This window comes from Physeter macrocephalus, chromosome 1 (assembly GCF_002837175.3).
Source record: "Physeter macrocephalus isolate SW-GA chromosome 1, ASM283717v5, whole genome shotgun sequence".
Lineage (NCBI taxonomy): Eukaryota > Metazoa > Chordata > Mammalia > Artiodactyla > Physeteridae > Physeter > Physeter macrocephalus.
In genome coordinates, this window is record NC_041214.2 from 138,624,413 (window position 1) to 138,640,374 (window position 15,962).

Below are 15,962 nucleotides of genomic sequence, written 5' to 3' on the forward strand. Positions count from 1 at the left end.
AGCCTCATGGTGCTTTGATTCAGCTTCTCAACTATGTATTTAAAAACTCAGACTCTTTCTGTCTCACCCTTCTGTCCTCCACGCTATCACCCTCAACCCAAAGATGGCTTAACTGTACAGCCACAAGATGCTAGCAACAACTCCTTACCTCTATGCTTCCTTGTTTATATACATGAAAACAGAGATAAACTCTTCCAGTTTACTTTTCTAAAAGTAAAGGGTCTCATTTTGTGAATCACTGGCCTGAGTACATATGAATTCATATATATGAAGCCATATCTATAGCTAGAGGGTGGGACTATGTTCATTATTTTAGTATAATTATATATCCTACCACTAGTATCAAAGATGAAATCGACATCCCCAAAAGCATGTGGACTGTGTGTGTGTGTGTGTGTGTGTGTGTGTGCGCGCGCACCTGCGCGCGCGCGTGTATGTGTGTGTGTTCAGCCACTTCTACACGGAGCTTCCTTTGTCAGGAATGTGATTTAGAAAACAATTTCTGAGCAAATTCTACACACTGAGATGATTTGGGAGCTACAACATCCCAATAACAAAAGAGCACACTTGGCAGACAGATCTTGGTTTCTAAGTACCCTTCCTCACTGGGAGTAACCAGAGCTGTTTGTAAAATTGGCTGATTCTAGGAGTGGGACAGAGAAGTACAAGATAAGCCTGGAATAATGTGTTGAGCCATAAAGAAAGGAATTTTTATTTTTAAAAAAAAGGATGGCTGTATGTTAAAAACATCCATTATCCAACTTTAACAAACATCAGAATATACATTAATTCAGCTAAGGAACGTCAATGGTTGGTAAAGAGGTTGTGAGAGTTAGATGAGAAAAAAATCAGTATAGTCTTAAAGTACCTATTCCCAAATTATTAGTTAATTACAAAGGGAAAAATAGTAACTTTACAGTTGATAAAACTAGCATATCCCATTTTGATTAAGTGATCAAAGTTAATATCATTAGCAATGAGAAAATTAAACTTTTATACTATCAAAAAGAGGCAATGGGAAGAACACAGAATAACAGCTGTGATATTCTTGCCAAAAATGCATCCAAATTGAGGTACCATCTATAAAATAACTAGCCTTCAAAGTGTCAAAGTCATGAAAAGCAAGGAATGGTTAAGAAAAAGACACATAACAAATAAATTCCATGCATACATCCTTTTGTTATAAAGGACATTATTGGAATAAGGGTAAAATTTGGTTGTGGTCTTTGGATTAGATGGCAATTTAATTATTTCATAGATCTTATGTAGGAGGATGTTGTGTTGCAGAAAATAAATGCTAAAGCTAGCATCATGTCAACTTACTTTAAATAGTTCATATTAAAAAGTTCCATGCACTATTCTTGCAAATTTTCTATAAATGTACATTTATTTTAAAAGGAAAAAGAATAAAAAGGAAAGAAACTAAGACCAATAAACAAATATGCATAAGATAGAGCCACTTTAGAAAAGCAACATAACTTGTGAACACAGATGACTATCTTAATAAATAGCCACATCTTTTGCATGTATGCATACATACTTTGATATATGATCCTGTAAGTTGCTTCAAAATATTAAGACGAGCATTTTTCATATTAAATAATCATTTATTCACACACTATTGTTTTAAAATATGCAGGTATAATTTTCACTCTAAAATATAGCAATTTATTTAGACATTTATTTTAAATCTCTTAATAAGTATGATGATAGCATTGTTCTTAACAATGGAGATACAGTCTTCAGTAACAGTGAAAATATAACAGGGTATAGAAATAGGCATATGGTTGCCACTCATACTCATGAGCTGGATATTTCACCTCCATGCCTCCCACTTATTTTGCCATTATCTCTGTTGGGAAAGAACAGCTATATAAAGTTATAGTAAGAAGAGATAGAAATGATTAGCTAAATTGAATCATGAGTACTCATCTTCATAATTGTCATAGTAGTTCAATGAATTACATGTGATATTTATACTTATTTTATAGGAGAAAGTTGCATTCACAAATTAGGAAAAAATATGTAAAAACACATTTGTTGTGTGTTTATATTATAACAAATATAACACATTTGTTATATTTATCATTATAACAATTTAAATAATGAGTAGACTAAAATATTGGCTAGATCAAAGTGCTCCAGAGGGCAGCATTCCTTTTTATGGTACCATTTCCTACGTATGACCTTAATGGGTCAAGTTCTATTCTTTAACCCCATCTTTGTTTTTACATTTTCACACAAGTAATACCAAGGAACCTACGATTGTTCATTTCTAGAATGATTTTTTTTTTAATAAGAGATATTTCACTGTGCTTTGATTAAATCACAGAAACCCTTCTATGAAACTCTGGCTTCATATTCATGGGCAAATATTGGTCCAGTCCTCTTTGGTCTAGTTCTCATCTTCAGAAAACTGAAATAAATACTTTTTTTCTATAGTTTAATGGGAAATGCAACATTTTTCACATGTGATTGATAACTAATTTTGTTAGATTAATGTTTTATCAACATGTCAAATAAAAATAAAATTAGATAGACACTGAGACAGAAAGATATATTTTTTAAGGATTTCATCATGAAATTTTAAAAAATGTACCTCCTAGTGACTTTCTAGCTAGGAAGCATACTTTGTTTTTTTTTTTTTTTATTTAAATGCCTATCTTGGAGCAAATTAAAAATGTAGAACACATAAGGATAAATGAAATTGCAACCATATAGTTAACAATTATCATTTCTTCTTTATAGTTTTTCTACTTCCAATAGATCATAATCTGATAAGCCATTCTGTATATGTACATGTGTATTTTAAAGAGCTTTTCCTGAAACTTTATCTTTTCAACCTCATCAAATGATTTTACGCATAATTTTCTTAACTTCTTAATTCATTTCATCATTGCTATACTTAGTTTTTAACTGTAAACTTTTCATATTAAACCTTAATATGGAGATCTCACCTTTGCTTCATTAACTGACACCCTTTTCTGATCAAGTTACCTTCTCCTGGGCAGTTTCAGGGGAGGGACTCTGCTGTAAGCTGTCAGCAGTTAACACTTCCAGCACTGGGGAAAGGGAGCTTTGGATCTGAAGGGGGTTTCAGCATGCCACAGCAGCCTCTCCAAGATCTACCTGAGAAGACCATTGCGAGGACTAAGTGAGGAAATGCAGCTGAAGTACTAGCACATGGTGTGTGCTCGACAAGTGTTAGTGACTTACTATTATAGCCAAATTATAGTTTATATTTGTCACTTTTCTTATGGGTATAAGAAATAAACTATAAACAATCATCCATATTGTTGATGTCTCTTTAGATATAATACCCAGATCTGGGCATCACAGATGAATGCACAGTAAAATCTGATAATGGGATAATGACCTTGTTTATTCTGAACACTGTATTTTATTAAGTAATACAAAATTTCATTTGATTTTGCCACATTTTTCCTTCCAGTGTTTTTTCCTACATCTTTTTCACACAAACTGCTATTAAATGAGGTCCCCTGTGCTATGCTTCACAATTGATTTCTTTTTTTAACCTCAGTTCAGGACTCTGTACTTACCCCTATTAAATTTCATCATGCCCATTTGAGCTCATCATTTTAACCTACTGAGACCCTGTCAAATCCAATCTTTTTGCTCTCTTTCTCAGATTGATTTAATTCACAAATATCATGAAGCAGTCATCTGTATTTTCACCTAGGTCATGGGTAAGCCTATACAAGTCATTTTTGTGAATAGAGACCATCTTACAGGTTAAACTGGATCAGTTGAACAGAATTCTGTAGATATGGAATTATAGACAATCTACTTGCCCTTGTACCTGGACAGCATTTTATCCAGACCCTTGTTCTGTAAAAGTTGAAAGCAGGTTAAAAGTAGTTCACTTGAAAACACACTTTCTTCAACTGAATATAAAACTAGATTTCTCCTACATGATCAATTTTACGATCTAGCCTGGAAAATCTACATCTTTCTCTTTTTTTCCTATATTGTAAGGCAAGCTTTTATTTGTCTTCAAAAACTGTTTATGACATACTTGTAATTTCCTCAATCCCATACTCCTCTGAAAAAATTAAACTAATATAACTAGATATTATTTTTAGGGATCCATGCTTGTATCAATTCTGAATCACTTGTTAATCTACTCACTCAGCATAAATAAAGTGTGATTCTGGTAGGTGCTAAGCACTGGTTTAGATCTTGGGAATACAAAGATGAATAATACTTAGCAACTGATTTTCACAAGTAAGCTATAGTATAAAAGATATGAGTTGCAATAGAAGTGTGAATCAAATGCTTGGGAACACAAAATGAAATTATGACTGTAATTCTTGGGGAAAGCTTCAAACAGGTATCAACTTTTGAACTGAATCTGAAGGAGTAGAAACAGATCCAGTGAAGAAGTAGTAGGAAGATGGAAAGAATTAAGATGGGAAAAGGCATGAGTATTTAATGGAGGACAGGATGGCATATCCTGTGGGTGGGTCAATGGTGGTGATATGAATAGAAAGTCAGTAAGAAAGCAAATTATGGATCTCCTTAAAAACATTCATCATGTTTACATTCTGTTACATCATATATTTACATTCTGTTACATCATATATACAGCAAGGGAAGTTTGGAGTTTTTAGTCATAAAGCAACATGATCCACTTACCATGAAACAACTATCTTGATTCCTATCTTTCTCTAAATAGCCTAATATATAAATGTATATGTATATATATATATATATATATATATAGAGAGAGAGAGAGAGAGAGAGAGAGGGAGTATATATATAAAATATATATATAAAATTAGGGAAATTGATTGCTTTTTTTTTGGTCTGGTGAATGTCAATATAAAAAATAAGCCTTTCTTTCTTTTCTTTTCTTTTCTGTTTTTCTCTTTCTTTTTTCTCCCTCCCTCCCTTTCTTTCTTTCTTTTTTTAAAATTTATTTATCTATCTATCTATCTATCTATCTATCTATCTTTGGCTGTGTTGGGAATTTCTCTAGTTATGGCGAGAGGGGGCTACTCTTTGTTGAAATGCAAAGGCTTCCCATTGCAGTGGTTTCTCTTGTTGCAGAGCACGGGCTCTAGGCACATGGGCTCAGTAGTTGTGGTGCATGGGTTCAGTAGTTGTGGCTCACGGGCTCTAGAGCGCACGCTCAGTAGTTGTGGTGCACAGGCTTAACTGCTCTGCAGCATGTGGGATCTTCCCGGATCAGGACTCAAACCCATGTCCCCTGCGTTTGCAGGCAGATTCTTAACCACTTCACCACCAGGAAAGTCCTTTTCTTCTTTCCTTCGTTCCTTTGTTCCTTCGTTCGTTCGTTCCTTCCTTCCTTTCTTTCTTTCTTATTCTAGAGTGGAAAATAATTCCTTCTGTCTTAAATAAAATTATTGTGACCTTATGAATCCTTCTGGCTACTGCATCATTTCTCCACTTCTGCATCATTTCTGTTCATAAAGTTCACAAAATAATTGACTATATTTTCTGCACCTAATTACTTTCCTCTCATTCTGTCACAAACACTTTCAGTCTTGTTTTTACCTCCACTGCTCTGTAAAAGCTACTATTATCAAGGTATCCATTGACCTTCTTATGCTCGATCCAGCGGTCAGTTCTCAGTTCTCATACTTCTTCATCTAGCAGCAGATTACACAATTGAGTGTGTCTTTCTCCTTGAGTCATCTCCCTAACCCACAACATAACAGTCATGTCACCATGCTTTCCTGGTTTTTCTTCTTCCTCATTGGGCTCTTTTTGGTCTTCTTTCCTCGTAGTTCCATATTTCTCTGAACTTTAAAAATCACTGTACTTCAGTTTGGGGGTCTCTTTATATTTCATCTACACTCACACCTTTGTTCTAATTTTTATGATTTAAATACCACCTATACTCTAAAACTCCAAAATATGTCATCAGCTTAGATATTTTCCCTGAATTCTATACTTTTATATCAAGCTTAATTCCCTCTCCACAAAGATGTTCTAGAGCCAATGCAAATCTCCAAATGTCCAGATATCAAAAGCTAATCTGTATTCACCTCTACATATCTTCCTTTGGGATTCTTTCTTATCTCAGTAAGTGGCAACTGTCTCCAGTTGTTCAGGTCAAGAGACTCACAGTCATCGTTGATCAACTTGTTTACTCAGACCATACACCCAACACTTTAGCAAGTCTTATTGACTCTTTTACCAGCAAGGTGTTTACAGGGTCTTACTATTCTCATGAAATGTCTATATTCTATATTCTATGCTCTAGTTGTTTTTGTTGGTTTGGTTTGGTTTTGCTTTTAATGTATATTTTTGCATAAAGTCCTAAACTGGCTTTCCCATTTGGCTTATGACCCCCCTGGAGTATAGCCTAAGTAAAAGATCATTAGGGCTTCTTATTATTAAACAAATAGTTAAGTAATTAAGGCATAATTCTCTTCTGCTGAGAAGAGAATCTTCACCCCACCCCCAGTGGCCTTCTCTGAACTCCATCTCCTTTCCCCACACCTTGGTCATCCTGCTCTCCACAGACTGCCCCCCTTCTTTAAACCCTCAAGGCACACTTCATCTTTGTACTTACAATTTTCTCTTCATAGCAGTTTCATATGAGTTGTTTTCTTATCCTTTAAGTCCTTGATCAAATATTACTTTTTGAACAAAGATATTTTCATCCACAAAATTCAAAATTACAACACTCCAACTCTGCTTCCATCCCCACCTAAACTATCTCACTCGTCTGCTTAATTTTGACCACAGTGTTTGTACAAAATAATTTATATATTACAATTATTTTTATGTAGTTAGCATGTAATCTCTATAAGAGAAGTGATGGCTGTCTCAATTTTTATCCCAGAACATAGAAAATTGCCTGGCTTATAGTAGATTTACATGAATTATTGAATGTATAAAGGATTCAGTGTGTTTCATCTGATTTACCTATGAAGCATAGTTGAAATGCACAATTAATAATGGGACATGGGACTCCATGAATTTTGACAAGGGTCAAGACTTGGGTATAATTGAGGAAATAATTAATACCTTGGATTCAATGGAGAATATAAGAGGTAAATGATGTAATCAAGGACAGGTCCCTGGAGTACCTCAGTTTAATTGATGGATTTTTAAGTATATGAACAAATAAAATTGAAAACAATTATTTAGAGAGTTAGTGTGACTACCTGCGAGGAGAAAATTTTAAACATATGTGATCAAATGCTGTTAAAAGATCAATAGGGTAATGATTTGATTTGGCATTTGGGTAATGAAGTGAGGAATTTGCAGGGTCTCAGAGGTGCTACGGATTGGCTATAACATGAGATTAAGCTCACAATTGAAATAGGAAAGCATATATAAAATTTATTGGAAATAAGGTGGCTGCTCAGAGCAGAAGCAGACGGAACCCATCTCAGCAGCATCCCTGAGGTGCATGCAGTTGACAGCAACACTCTGCATGTTAGGGTCTTGCTAAATCTAGGAAGTTCAATTCTTTATACGATAATTCCCTTCATATTTGAGACTTTTCATCGGGTGGAGACTGATGAACAAACCTAGGAGAAAAGAATTTAATATAGAGAATTGGATGGTTATAAAATCATTTGGGAAGCAGGGAAAAGGGAAGGCACGAGAGAGCCACCAATCTTCTGGCTTCAAGGTCATAATATACCTCGCAAGGTCAAGTCTGCAACTGCTAATCAGAGGTCAGAAAGCCCTGCAGCCAGGCTACCCTGCTGCTGATATCACAGCCACCAGCACCAGGAACTGTGTGATTAGACTGTGGAACAAGGAGTCCAGCTGCTTCCATCATCCACATCTGTAGGTCTCCTTGTCCACATGCACCTCCTCAGAAGACTAGGGATGTCACACACGCTCCTTCATCATGTTAAACCACTAAGATGTGCAGCTCCTCCTAAGTGCCTTCATGGTTCTACCAACCATAGCAACAAGTTAAACTGGGAAATAAAGATTTTAGCCTTCCATTTCTTATGATAAAGGGGAGTAGCATAGATGATAGAAATGGATGTGGAGTATCATTAGAAAATATTTAAGGTAAGGTTTCAAACACCATTCTAGAAAAATATTCACTTCAGTACTTTCACTTACAAAGGCTGACAAATATCAAACTGTTCCTATTGATCTAAGTTTAGCAATACCACATCCTTACCTGTGGGGAAAGAGCTGAGTAAGTGACTCTGAACCCTACCTTAGTTGCCAGCTTCCCAGCATTCTAGGAAACCAAAGTTCCAGAAGTAAAGATGTTGGGACAGAAATTAGGAACAATCTATTCAAGCAGTGTGACAGGGAAACAAAAGAAGAGTTTGTTGCCTGAGAATAGAGTAGAACAGAAGAAAGTTTGTCATTTGGGAGATTTTTATAGTTCATGGTAATAAGGCAGAGAAGAAAGAGAGACTGAAACTCCAAAAGAGAAGAAAAAGGGAAGAGAAGAGCTACCTGGTGATGCAGTGTTCTGCAGAAGAAAAAAGTAAAAGAAACACCATTCAGAGATGGAGGATTTGGCCTTGGGAAAGAGGAGGGTGGACTTCCATTAATTCCAAAGTGATAGAATACAATCTGAATGAACTCACTTGATGATTTCTGTTTTTCATTTTTGATATCAAGGTCTATTTCTTCTCTGATAATTGAGGACACAGTTGAGGAAGAGAGTTTAAAGATGTAAAATACACACACATGCACACATATCCACAAATCATCTTTTATATTGCTGTTGTATTCAACATTTTTGACTCTCACCTTATCCTGAATCCTGAGGAAATACTGTTTTGTAATCCCATGATTCATCTTCAATTTGAAATTTTTCAATTTAAAATATTTACTCATCCAAGATATCCTTTGCAGGTGCATTATATTCTTCAACTCTCTTTCTTTTCTTCTCCATGAATATCTTTGGGCATATGCTTTCAGAATTTTGCCTTATAGGGGGCATCTTCACTTTGGGATGCTTTTTTTTTGTTAGACAGGGGAACATAATATTTGATGTATTATTTTCACTTTATTTCCAAACATCTATGCATATATCTGCTTATTGCCCTCTTCCTTTTTCATAAAGTTTCTTGTACTTTTACTTTACTTATTAGTTCTTTTTTATTTAATTGTATTATTTTATTTTATCAGAATTAAAGTCAGAGGAGCAACTCCTCTTATTGTTTCTTTACATGTTACAAGATAAAGTAATTACCACGGCAGACTTTTTATAAGTTTTCTCATTTATACTTTGATCAAACTATGACTTTAGACATATGTTTAAATATCAAAATGTTTATCAATGTTATTTAGACCCTGAGAGTCATTTTAAAGAAAGGGTAACTGAGAATAATATTTGTAAATGTCCTGTGATGTATATCCATCAACTCAACCTTACAACAGCAACTTTAATGTTGTTGTTATTATTAACATTTTGCTTATAATAAAACTGATACCCAATATGTTTAATTTGCCTAGAATCATACAGCAACTCCAGAGACTCTTCCTATCTGACTCTCAGACCATGACACCAAGTCTTTGCTATTATACACAGCAAACATTTCTAAGCTGAACCTCAATATTGTATCTTTTACCTACCATTTGACTAAAATATTGATAGATGTCAATGAATACAAAATAAAGTGATAGTAAGAGGATGGTTACCAGAGAAGGATAGCAAAAACTATGATGAAAGTGCTTAGTATATTTCAAGTTCAGTTTTATGTGTTCTTCATTATTTAATACTCATAGCATCCTAGAAGTGGATATTATTCTAATCTCCATTTTAGGGAGAAAAATACTGATGGTTGAAAAGATTAAGAGACTTATCCAAGGCTGAAGTTGACAAAAGTAGTGAGACCAGACTTTGGATCCATAGATTCTGATGATATATATCCAGGCTCTTCATCGAACCCTATATTGGTACCAGTCGAGGTGAAAAGGAAGAGTAAATAAATACGTGTTTGCATCATTGTCCTATTTATTCATTCAGTGATAGGTGGCATTCATTAATTATTAAGATGGAAGGTGCTACAAAGTAATTTAGAAAAATATGCTAACGATGGGGGCATTGCATATGGAATTCACATCCACAAGCCCTATTTGAAACACTGTACTGCGTTTGATTATCTTTTACAATATGCTTGCATACACCCAGTGAGGTTAGATATTTCAGGATCTTGAAAGCTAGACTGAAAAGTCTAAGTTTGCTGTTATAAAGAGGAGGAAGCTCCTGAATACCTTCCTCAGGGAAGTGATGTGACCAGAATGGTACTTTAGAAAAATTGATTTTGCATTTACATGCCATATGGGTTGAAATTTGGTGGGCTAGCCATAGAAAAGGAAGCTGAGAGCCACTAATGGCATTGCAGGTAGACGCAGACAGGGCCTGGGCTTGGGAGTTAACAGTGGAAACAGGAAGGAAAGATGGATATAAGAATTATAATGCAGGAAAGATCAAAATAACTTTGTGACTAATTTTGATGTATATCAGAGGTAGAATCAAGGATGAATGTGATTACAAAACAATTGAGAAAGTGGAGAGAAGAATTAGAGATGTTGGTTCTACATCAGGCACTATTCACTTGGGCATACTCTGTACCTTTGTGTACTGTTTTTAATTACTGAAATATTTAATACATCATGTATTTCCTGAGGACTGAATATAGTCTATCAGTATTTTCAGTGATACATGTATGTGTATATGTATGTATGTATGTATGTATGCATGCATGTATAAATTGTGTATATCAAGTATTTTGTCCCTTTCTACAAGAAATTCATAATTTAGTAGTCAATGGGTGGTTGGACATGTAAAATCAGAATGGAAACAAATATTTAGGAAGATTTTAGAGTTGCAAATCATAAGCACACTTTGCTTTTTAGTCAGGTAACAGAAAGAAGAGGCCAATAAAAAATAAATGTAAATGAAAAACCAAGGTAAGAGTCAACAGGTCTGAAAATAGACTATATGGCTAGAAAAAGATGGCCACTGGCTTATATTTTGGTGATGGTACTTTTGTGCTATGAATAAAAACCTGGTTGGTGTACGGTGTCAGGGTATACAGCTTAGCAAATGGTGTATACTTCTGCCCTGAGTGTAAGAACCCAGAACCGTATACATGCCATATGGTCAAAAGTAAGAGCCCAGAAGAATTGCATTTCTTTCTCCTTCCCTAGTACTTAAAACCTTCCCTTTTGAAGTGTATCCTCAAACTAAAGGTTATCATTGCTGTGATGTCCAACCTAGACCTAGTTGACATTAGAGAGTCACTCAGCATGAGGTGAGGAATTGTCAGTCTTATTCAGAACAATCAATGTGTGTGTGTTTTTTCCTCCTCTTCAAACTTTAGATCAAACCTACAGATGAAAAGAACCTATAGTTATAACCCAGGGATTAAAGAAACTTGTAAAACTATGCTCATGTTTATATATGACAACTTAAATAAATTATTAAGATAATTTAAAATGTTTACTTCCAGATAAGATTTTAATAGCAGTATGACTTTGGGATGCATCAGTATTCTGCACATTTATTTCTGAACCTTAGAGTTACAGCATAATGCACTTATTAGGATCTCCAAATAATTTACAGTTACTAATTAGAGCTGAAATGTACACTGTTGCATTTCTTTACAATATTAATATCTAAAAGCCATAAACCTGCCTTCTTGGCTCTTGCCCAATATCATTTATAAAGCATATTTTTATTTCACCTACAGTGCTCTCTTTTAACTTTAGCAAATAAGGCACATTTGACTTTTGACAGCCATTAGAGATTTTTATGTGAATGTTTGATTTTATCAGAACAAAAATTTACGTTTACTGCATTATTTTCAATCAAGTGTTTTTTCTTTTTGTTTTTGTAGAGCTAATTCCAGAGATGGAACTATATATTTTATTTACATATTTATATAACACATGCATATAATTTACATAAACTAAGTGTAAATTTCCAATCTTTATGATTTTTTTCAAATGTGCTATTGGAAAAAACGAGAGAGAGATTGAGAGACAGAAGGGACCGAGAGAAATTCCTTTAATGTTTAACATGCCTCTAATTAGTCATGTTTCCAGAACAAAGGTTTCATCGATTTCCTCAAGACTTTTTTCCCTCTTATTTTCTCCAGTTTCCTGTTCGACCTTTCAGATAATTCTTTATAAAGCTTTGTGTACTAGAAAATAAAATGAAATTTCACCCAGGATATCTTCTTGAGTTTGAAATAATGTGAGTAATGGATTAATACAAAAACACATAGAAGAAGAATTTTGTAGCTGTCTCCTTTAAATACGGGATTAAAACTTAAATATCTAACTTTATTTTAATTAACTGATACTTAAATAAAATTTTAAAAGATAGTTTACAGTTTTATTTAGTTCATAATGACAATTTATCTAAACTTAACACTTGCCACCAAGTTATTAACGTAATTTTAATAAACAAAAAGGAAATAAATCTCACATTTTCACAAAAGATAATTCTTTATGCTAATGATTCAGTAAAATCTATTCTTATATTTTAATTGTGCCTGCATTTTCTCTCTCACACACACAAACACACACACACTCACACACACACACACACAATCATGAGCTTGTTTCCTTGAATGGAAATAAAATGCTTATATTGTATAGTAAAGGCAGAGTAAAAATTATTCTCTCAATAAATGAAATTTGACATTGAATATTCTACTCTTTATTTTCTATAGTAATAAATATTGACTAATGTTTACCTTCTTGCAATTTGAAGAGATCATTCAGCGGTTTATGCAATCTTTGTAATTCAAATATATTAAGTGATATAGGCAGCAATTTTCTTTTATTCCTAGTTCTCAGAGCACCATAAGTCTTAATAATGGCCATCCCATTACCTGGGTTATATTTCCTTTGTTTTTATTCCTTTGTAGATGTGCCCTCCAATCCCTATGGAGTGAAGATTATAGAGCTGTCACAGACCACAGCCAAGGTTTCTTTCAGCAAGCCGGACTCCCATGGAGGTGTGCCTATTAATCACTATCAAGTGGATGTTAAAGAAGTGGCATCAGAAACCTGGAAAATAGTACGCTCCCATGGAGTTCAAAGTGAGTCAATGATTTCAAAGTATGTTGGTTAATTCAAGCTGATCTTCAACATACCTGTGTGATTAGCCTTTTATTTTCCTTCAACATGCTATTTTTCTTTCTTTTAATGAGATAGGATTGGAAAGACTTTCCCACTGTCTTATTCTTCTTAAGAATACTTTAATAAAGAGTAGAAAAGTTTCCATCTTTAGTAAAGATTAAAGAGTTTTGGGAATTCCCTGGCAGTCCAGTGGTTTGGACTTGGCACTTTCACTCCCATAGGCCTGGGTTCACTCCCTGGTCAGGGAACTAAGATCCTGTAAGCCTTTTGGCTCCGCCAAAAATAAAATTTAAAAAAAAAAAGCTTAGCAAAATCACCAAAGTTTAATTCCAGGGGAAAAGGTTAGTATTTAAAATTTGGGTGTTTGAAAACAAATAGCTGACATGTTACATTTGATGGCTGAATATTATCAAGTGTGTGTTTTCCATTTATTAATAATATTTCTTTCATAAGTAGGTGTGAAAGTCATACTGTAAAATGTATGTCTTATATATATCCTCATGAAGCCATCTATAAAAACTGACCTTGCATACCAAAATTTACTTCAAAATTATGTTTTGAAAACTCAAATTTTTACTGTGTGTCATAAGATTTTGAATAATAGAATTAGCTAGCTATGAGAAGTTAGAACAGTTTGCAACAGTTCTTTTCACTTATGTAGAATTTCATCATGTGAATATGTGATTTTTTTCTCCATTATTAGAAGAAACTAAATTAGGGAATAATACTAAATTACTAGAGTTGGACTCTGTTAATTGCGACATAGAACTACATCTCGTGGCCTAAAACGATAGTATAAAATAGTGAGGAAAGTACTGCTGCAGAGTGTTCCTCCTTTGCTGGCTCTGCCTTGACCCTAACATGTATGGTGTGAAGGTTCTATAAAAGGCATGAGCCCTCCTGGGAAGAATTGTCCTAGTGGACAATGGAGACAGAACAGATAAAATCATTTGAGGCTCACCTGTGTTGGCACCTGCTTGTTCAGTTTTGACTAAGAGTTTCTATAGGTTTTTGATAGAAGTGTTGGGAATTTTGTCAATCAATCATCAATCATTTACACATTCTTCAAATAATGCCCCCAAACAGGTCAGCTCTTATCACTTCTTTTAATGATGAGAAATTCTGGATAGTTAATGTTCTTTGTGCACATGCTATGTGGTTCAGGAGAGAAGATGCATAAAGGTCATGCACAAAAAGAATGAATGAATGAGTTCAAGGACACTAGTCAAAGAAATCATTATCCTAGATGTAGGAGTCATATTTTTTTAAGAAAGAGAAAACAAGAGAGGGTGAAAGGCGAGAGACAGAAAGAGAAGATATTTCTGACAGTAGAGAACATTGATAGTGGGCACTCCGTCACAGACATGAAGAAACGGAATGTGAGGGTGTGAACACGATAGAAATTACACTCGGCAGAATAGTACTGCCACACCCTGCCCCTCCACCCTGGGTTAGAGGGAGGAGGTGAATAGATTTTCCCAAGACTTCTTACGAAGTTGCAACACCATGGAGAATTGATAATGGCTTTGGACTGGCCAAGTTTTTCAAGTTCAAAAACCTGATTTTGTACCCCATGTATACATCGGTCAGAAGCAAATTTCCATGCTTATAACAGTGGTATATAATAGCAAAGAACATTTGGTGATTTACTCTGAGAAATCACTATCCCAGAAATGAGACATTCAGAGTCTATACAATGAGTACGTGTGTATATTATGTAGGAAAGAAAATGTGAGTCAGAAGTGTGTTTGGTGAGTCTCTAATGTCAGAAAGCGAAGTTACATGAATATGGCACTTAATGGCTTCAGACTGGGACAGCTTAAAGCTTGCCAATAAGACCAAAATACTTTAAGTCCCATGGCTGGAGCTTTCTCCTCTTTACATGAGGGAAATATCTGCACTGATACATTTTTTTTCTTTTTCGCGGCTTACTCTTCTTTCAAAGATATGTTAATAAGTTCCTTGAATCAGGTTACAATCATGTAACCAAACTACTGCATGATCTCAACTCAGTGTAGTAGAAACACGACTTTTTAATCCAATTACTCATTTCATCATTTTTGGGGAAATCTCCTTTTCTGTTATTTAACATCTTTAGCAGACACTATAGATTTATGGTCCTCTTCAAGTACAAATACATTCAGTTAAGTCCCACACAACTTAAAATTTATAAAGTCCAATTTAGCACTCATATTTTCTCTGGCCCCCATACAGCTGGATCTTATCCTGGGGAGCTGAGGGTGGGGAGGTGGCATGAACTACATCTTCTCTTGGGGAGAAAAAAGGAGTCAAACACCTCTTATTATTCTGGTGCTGTAATTCTTCTCGGGCTGTGCCTGCTATCTGTGCTCTCTGTGAGACCACATCTAAGTACCTGTCTCCTGGGGATGCATGTGTGGGGTGCAAGCACACCAGAAGACTTTTTGGAGAGATGGAACACTGCTCAGCTTGACCTCCTTGCCCTTGTCTCAGTAGGTTTCGCTCTGAGTGTAACTATAGTCCACCAACTTTATGGAGTATCCATTTGACCTGGAGAAAAGTTCCACATCCTTATTAAGCTGAAATATAAGAACCTAGACTTCCTCACAGGTTTCCTCTTTCAGAAGACAGATTAATGTTCTGTAAAAACAAGAATTCCAAATGAGGATGGAAATGCCAAAGTCCCTCCACCTCCACTTTTTGCTGACAAATCCAATGGCTCTGTTCATCCATTTGCGTTATCCTCACCTGCCAGAAGGGAAGAGGGACCTCTCCTAGGAGGAAGGTGCGCTACTCCAATGGAATGATATTCTTTTTCTTGTAGTCTTCTGTTATACAGAGTGTGATGCAGTGAGCTTGGGGGTTGGAATGTTGGGACTGAGGTTCCAGAGCCAGTTCAGCCT

At 35.0% G+C, this 15,962-nt stretch overlaps 1 protein-coding gene across 1 annotated transcript in view; it reads left to right on the forward strand.

Annotated features, from left to right (window-relative positions):
* NCAM2 (neural cell adhesion molecule 2) overlaps positions 1 to 15,962 on the forward strand; it is a 230,660-nt gene that overhangs the window by 128,357 nt on the left and 86,341 nt on the right. The window contains 1 exon segment of the mRNA XM_024120057.1: positions 12,867 to 13,040. Within this exon segment, the coding sequence (XP_023975825.1) occupies positions 12,867 to 13,040 (174 nt within the window).